Below are 7,010 nucleotides of genomic sequence, written 5' to 3' on the forward strand. Positions count from 1 at the left end.
GTGTTCGTCAGAGAAGCCGCTCTTCTGAGGTCACTGTGAACCGGGGGCGAGAGTCTTCCTCTGCTATAAAACGCTCATCTCGGGCCGGTGAAAGAAAAGCAGCGAAGTGAACGAGAAAGCAAACAAACACTGAACTACTGAGCAGCAAAAAACATGGTGAAGATCACTTTCCAGCCCGTGTCGGTGCAGAAACCGGAGAAGGAGGCAGACGAGGACAAGATCATTGTTCCCCAGGCTCATGTGAGTTTGCACCGTCTTTGTTTTAATGTTAATATTGTTTTCACTGCGTCTATGCGATGTCTTTCTGAAATGTTTGAATATATACAGCTTTTGCATAAGCTTAACTTCATGCATGTATTTCTCTAGTCATAATATTATCATATGTCTATTACCTTTTAAATGTGTTGTGTATTAAGGTTCATATAGTAAACCTTATATATAGAAAAAAATATTTTAATTTATTCCAAGTCTATACAAAAACCAGGACTAAATACTTGAATAATCTAGTAAAAATAAATACATAAATAAAAGGTGTATTGATTTAGATTGCATTATTTGTAATAATAGGAAAAGGTAAAACACAAGTAAAAATAATCTCCAAAGATCTTGGATAAACGCTTTACATATTAAAATTGTATAAACGTCATCAGTCCACAAGGGCCTATTAGATTTTCCTGCCTTGTGAAAGATGCTGTTCCAAAGATCAATTCATTCGAAGGTTATCTGCAGCTGCATGGATGATAATGATGGCATATTGAGTTTAATTTATTATTCTGATATAGCTTGATTTAACAAACAAAAAGTATAATTTGCTGCATCACAACAAGGGGGCAGAACAAACAGTGCAGACCAGCCCAGCCTGAGGATGTTGACATTACGTCAGCATGTTTTCCACTGCCAGGACACACACACACGTACAGCATAGCGGAGAGCTGCTGCCTTGTGTACAGTTAGCAGTAGAAAAAGAAAAGTGTAGTATAATTATTAAAGAAAAAACATTAATGAATGTGTGACACCCTCCCCCACCCCCATCATTGTGTGGTAAAATTAGAAAACAAAAAAGGTGTCAGACAGAACCACTGCAGCACCCAGTGACGTCATGTAGTGTTGTACCATGTGAAACCCGGAGGTAGCGCCTTGGAGGCGACACATTATAGAATGGGTGAGAGTGAGAAATGGTGAGAGGTAATCCAGGATTACTGTATTGGATACAGGTTGAATAATAACCCAATCTCTTAAGAGGCCTCGAGAAATTTTTCATTTACTTGAAAGGAAGGAAAGAAAAGCCCAGTGACTAAATGAGCACAGTTTTTCCTGCAGCTTTAACAAAGAGGTAGAGCTGAAAAGATCCAAGATAATCTGCAGAGACAGTGGTTTTAAAGAGGAAGTGACCTTCTAATGCAGCATTTCCATGATACACCACAGATTATAGGTGTCTCAGACTCTAATCCTCCATCCTGAGTCTTAATAATTGTTTAAATTTAAATCGCCATGGTTCTCTGTCATGAACTAGGCAGACTAGATGTGTATACTACCAGCTTGCATTGCTCTGGGAAAAGTAAGGTAGGCTGAGGAGCCAGTATTAAAAAGACATTGATGTCCAGAGACCAAAAATATTAGTCATGCTTGTGACACAGATCTGCTTTATTTTAGCCTTTTTTTTCTGGTCCACCTCCCAGGAGGTCTTCACACTGTTATATTTCTGACACACACTGGTGGTTGGCTTTTCTATGCCTCATTCCCTTTTCTTTTTCTGACGTACACTTACTGACGCATCCATCACGTCTGCCCATCCCTCCCCCCACCCCGCCTGTTACATCAGCCAACCTGTAACACGTGATACTGACGTATCTGTGCATTTCAATTGGCTGCAGCAGAAGGTTTGATATCAAAGCAAATGTTTGTAGATCTTTTTTACCCTCCCTCTTGAGGACTCATGATGCAAATATGGACCAGGGAATCAAGCCTCTAATAATAGACCCAGACGAACACATGCTGGCATCTTCGTCACAACCTGGCACTGTCATTTTTTTCTGCTTCCGCTCTCCATGGCAACAGTAGTACGGAGATGGAGCAGATTGAATGAGAGACTGTGAGTGATGCATCTTGCAGCTCCTCGTTCCAGGCTGGCTGTACCACATTGCTCTGCCTGACTAAGAACTTGGCAAACACCTCACATCAGAATTAGCATTGTCCAGATTTGGCCATTACACCCTATAGGTGTGAGAAGACGTCACATCCTTTGATGTTTCCATTAATACATTGATTTTGATTTTGTTCAAAGTAAGAGCCTTGGTTTAAATTAGTGACGCAATGAAATAGAAATATGGACCCTGTGAAGTGTGTAATGGCAACTGATAGAAGCTCCTTAGATCTTGGAACAAGTCAATGTTTCATAAAGAAGAGTGATGCAGCTGACAAGATTAAATAAATTCATCTTTATTAAATCGATAACCAAACGGTGACAGTATGACAGCAAAAGTGCGTCAACTGACATTAACCCCCCCCCCCCAAAGAAAATAAAATGAATTTTTATTTGATACCGTGCAATGTTAAAAACTACTGACTATACTTTGTTAAATCTGACCAAATCTTTTCTCTTCACAGGAGCATCTGGTTTTTCCTGCCCAATCCAAGAAGCCATTTCCGATTGGCCTCTGCTGCCTCATCATTGGCCTCGTTGTTTTCATATCAGGACTAGTGCTGTCCTCTGTCTTCTTCTATCGTTACTACTTCATACCACAGGTTTGTTCTTTAAAATCATGAATCAGTACAGAAAATACAAAAGGTGCAAACAGATATTAACATGTCTCTTCGTGTCCTTCCAGCAGATGCCAGAAGACAGTTTGTTCCACTGTCGGGTTGTTTATGAGGACTCTGTGTACGCTTCTCTGAGGAACAGGCAGGAAATGGAGGAGAACGTCGGTATCTTCTTTGATGACAACTACGAACAGATCAGCGTACCTGTGCCACACTTTGGAGGCAGTGATCCTGCTGATATCATCCACGACTTCCAGAGGGTAAGTGGAGACAACTATGCAATCTTGGCTGTTTTTAAAAAAATATTTTGTCTTTAACCCATTTTTTTTCTCATCCCAGGGTCTCACAGCTTATCATGACATCAGCCTGGACAAATGCTACATCACTGAGCTGAACACCTCCTTAGTGATGCCTCCACGCAACCTGTGGGAGCTGCTTATCAACGTAAAGGTGAGACACTTTCCCATGTTTCAATATTCTTCTTGTAGCACAGTGGAAGTGAGGCAGCTGCAGCAAAGACAGTACGAAGTATAACAAAAGAGCGTTATTGTGCAAAAGTAATGTTAGCTTCTCAGACTATTGGCTACATGTATTAAGTCTCAGGAGCAGTTTTCAATCCTTCTGGTTGACTCACTGCATCACTGTAGTGGCCTCCTTTGCACTGGGGTATTCTATTATTGTGGTCACCCTGACAGCCCCTTTGTCTGTGACAAGTGATTGTCAGAAGGAGCAAGCAGAGCAACTGTTCCTGCCTGCACTCGTCCTCCTACAGACAGATTCTTAGAAGTGATGTTAGAAGTCATCTTTGTCTCTTTGCCACAGAGAGGGACATACCTTCCTCAGACTTACATCATCCACGAGGAGATGGTTGTGACGGGGAGAGTGAGGAATATGAGGCAGCTGGGCCCCTTCATCCACAAGCTCTGCTATGGCAAAGAAACCTTCCGCCTCAGACGCCGCAACCAGCGCCGACGTAAGTACACCAGTGCACACAAAAAACGTTTTCTTTTTTTTATTCTGTCCCCACAGCTCACTGAGAAGCTAAAACTCACTTGCAAGGACTCTGTCATTTCTGCTTTATTTTCATCCTGTTTTACAGCAGCAGTGTTGTGTTATGTCACACACATTACGGTGGTGTGACCTTTATTTTAATTATGAGGTCAGTCTCCTGTAAAAAATCTGATAGCAAAAGCAAATTGGTTCACTTGACTTCTTAAAACTTATCATTAAACTAGCCTAACTGAGACTGCACTTGGAAAACACTTAGACTAGACTTATCAGTCTGGCCAAATAACTGGCTTGACAATAATTGAATGACTTAATGAATGTTGGACAATCCATTGTTAATAGGTCAGTAGTTCATGGAGCAACCACGTGGAACTACTAGCTCTTTACTCAAAGTTTAAACACGGGTCAAAGTTTAAATAGCACTACCGCTACCTTGTAAAGTAGTTACTGGCCTCCAGCAGAGGGTGCTCTCAGCACAATTAGCACCTTTATTGCCTCCCTGTCTAGCAGTGAAAAAAAGAGTGTGCCAAACAAAGCTAAACAGTAGTGAGCAGTCGAATATGAAACCAAACACCTGGAACATGCGACTTTTCTACATTACTGTGACCTACTGCTAAAGCAAAATGTAGTTTCTCTGTCAGTCACCAACTCTTTCGGCTGTTGCCTTCGGCAGACTCCTGACTAGAACCTCATCATTAGTGGTTAGCTATGAATTCCTATAATAATATAGGAATTCAATATATATAATAATAATGTGTTCTAAAGCTCCATCAATGATTACCATAAAAACAACAAAAACAACCACATATGGAGTTCCCGGTGAGCACTTGCAGTTTGCAGTTTAAAAATCCTCCAATGTGATTATCATATATCTGTTTGTGTGTGCGTGTGTGGGCACAGCAAGGGAACTTCCTGCTCTGTGACTCACTCTGTGAGTGCCATGGACACATCCACACACGCTGTGGAGGCGGTGATGTGCATGTGCAATATCGCTTTCGTTGCTTCCTTTTATTGGTGCAAGATTGATGATGCGACAGGCTTCTGCTTCGCGTACATATATGGATGCGATTCCAGGAAATCACTACGTACCGCGGAATCAGTACGGCCAGTGTTGCCATAGCAATCTTGCAAGCTGAAGTGCCAACCACAAGTTTCAGTTTTGAACTGATCTTTTTGCCACCTCTCTTCCAGGTATCGAGAGGCGTGAGACAAAGTCCTGCCACAGCATTCGTCATTTTGAGAACACTTTTGTGGTGGAGACCGTCATCTGCAACAGGTACTAAATCTGCGGCGGAAATGGAAACCATCCAACATTGAAGGCAATTTCAAACCATACCTCTTGAATTATTTCGTCCTTGAACTGCACTTTAAGAGCAAGTGTTTGTCTAACAGTTTCACTTTCAATGGTTCCTGTCTGACTTTTGAAAACCCACGTAGAATGTTAGTGTTTTTTTTCTCTGAATTAGTTTAGTCTGAATTTCATGGGTGATTATAAATGTGACTATACCTGTAGTTTGTCAAGTTGTATAATGCAAGTTGATGTTAACGTTTGTCAGTTAGTGACCTTTAATGAGAAGATTTCATTTTATTGTTATGATTTGATTGTCATTAGTATTCCAGTGCACTGTGCACCCTTGAGACTATTTGACTCTTTGTTTTTATTTGGAGTTTGGTGTCAGAAAATGGCAAAACATACCTCATGTAGTTCGGACCAGTGCTTTTCAAATGATTTTAACCTTGAGATTCACATTTTTGTACATCAGGCAATGCAACCTAATTACTCAAATGTATTAAAAAATTGTAGTTCAACTTGAAGATACAATATGCAATGCAACTGCAACATAAAAATAAAAGGAGAGGCTTTTGTTATGAAATGATTCCCTCCAAGGAAGTTTGTGTTACACAGAGAGAATCTGATTACTCAGAAACAAAAACATTAATTATATAACTATCTACTGACATCACTGGCCTGTTCAGTAGGAGCTAACTGTTGATCAGTGACCCACACCTTGAGAAACACTGGTTTAAACATTTCCTTACTAGTTTTGTCATATGTGAAAGATGTATATAATTTGAATTGTTCCTAAGCAATATCTACTGTAAATTGTTTTTTTTCTCGTTGACTTCCTAAGGTAACATGCCTAGATTTTTATCTGAAAAAGCAACTTGGTTCGTGACCACTTTTTTTTTCCTGTCTTTTTTCTTTCATTTGTTTTTCACTCCTTTAACATTAATGGCTTTAGACTGTAATTAGTAGCAATGCTTGCGCTGGACGAGGGAACCAAAATCTGCAGTCAAAAAGCCTAGTGATGACATGTTTTAATCTGTTTAGAAAAAATGCTTTATTGTCTAGATCATCTACTGTAGATTATGATACTAATGGTAAAAAAATGAATATGAATCTTCCTTCCTTCTTTACACGCCATACAAAGTTAATTTACAACCCAGTTTTGGGATGTCTTATAAATGTGCATCATTGAGTACATCACACAATGATATGTGCTCTCACTCACAGAGACGTAAATAATTTACTGCATTTCACTGTACAGTTGACTTTTCTTGTAATATCTTGTTGCTTTAAGAATAAACCATACATCTTTACATTTGTCTTTTTTTTTGTCTGATTCAGAATGTCACAAAAGAAATCTACACATTATATCAGAAAAATTGTTGTTAAAGTGGGGAGAAAATCATTATATTTTTGCCATCAAGACTTCCTGCTTCACTGTCACATCTGTTTGATTTTTGTATAATCACCATGTGAATACAGACGTTGTTGTACAGTACCAACACACAGTACTGCAGGCAGTAACAGGAAGTACACCTGGAAAAAAAAAGTGGTTTCTGATGAACGTGACTTTTGAGGGAAGAAGTAGTGTTTTGCATTTTCTTTTTTCTTACTAAGTACAAAAGTATTTTGTTCAGCTTTTTCCTCTTTAAATAAACATGTTCAAAGAGAGTCCCTATGGTTATGCACTTAAAAAGTTACATTAGGTTCTCGCTGTATTTAGTTTATATATTAAATGTTTACTGACTGTTCCACACAAAGAGATTTTATTTAAGATTTAATTCACTTCGTAGTAGATTGCGTTTATTGGTTATTATTTAAAGTTTTAGGTTTGAGTAACTGTCCTCTTGATCAATCCTCTGATAAAAACAACGGCATAAAATAAAACAAACCGCTGCTGCGCACTTCAGCTGTCGGACCAATCGCGCAGGGAGAGTGACAGACTGATGGCAGG

At 39.5% G+C, this 7,010-nt stretch overlaps 1 protein-coding gene across 2 annotated transcripts; it reads left to right on the forward strand.

Moving 5' to 3' along the window:
• The first annotated feature begins 7 nt into the window (after nt 1-7).
• On the forward strand, nt 8-6,369 carry itm2cb (integral membrane protein 2Cb). Of its 2 annotated transcripts, none has more exons than XM_017042403.2 (6): nt 8-240; nt 2,608-2,745; nt 2,829-3,020; nt 3,100-3,210; nt 3,583-3,733; nt 4,960-6,369. In XM_017042403.2, exons 1-6 carry the CDS (start codon nt 154-156, stop codon nt 5,049-5,051), a joined length of 771 nt encoding a protein of 256 aa, XP_016897892.1. In that variant the 5' UTR covers nt 8-153; the 3' UTR covers nt 5,052-6,369. The 2 variants fall into 2 exon arrangements, with proteins under 2 accessions (XP_016897892.1, XP_016897894.1); XM_017042405.2 differs by having other exon boundaries at nt 2,832-3,020.
• Nucleotides 6,370-7,010: the final 641 nt, after the last annotated feature.

The sequence above is a fragment of the Cynoglossus semilaevis genome, chromosome 20 (assembly GCF_000523025.1).
Source record: "Cynoglossus semilaevis isolate Cse_v1.0 chromosome 20, Cse_v1.0, whole genome shotgun sequence".
Lineage (NCBI taxonomy): Eukaryota > Metazoa > Chordata > Actinopteri > Pleuronectiformes > Cynoglossidae > Cynoglossus > Cynoglossus semilaevis.

What these genes read in the sequence shown, in the direction of transcription:
- itm2cb (XM_017042403.2), top strand. Translation starts at nt 154, where the DNA reads ATGGTGAAGATCACTTTCCAGCCCGTGTCGGTGCAGAAACCGGAGAAG. An exon ending in GTTACTACTTCATACCACAG is followed by an intron (nt 2,746 to 2,828) that starts GTTTGTTCTTTA and finishes GTGTCCTTCCAG; the next exon opens with CAGATGCCAGAAGACAGTTT. An exon ending in TCATCCACGACTTCCAGAGG is followed by an intron (nt 3,021 to 3,099) that starts GTAAGTGGAGAC and finishes TTCTCATCCCAG; the next exon opens with GGTCTCACAGCTTATCATGA.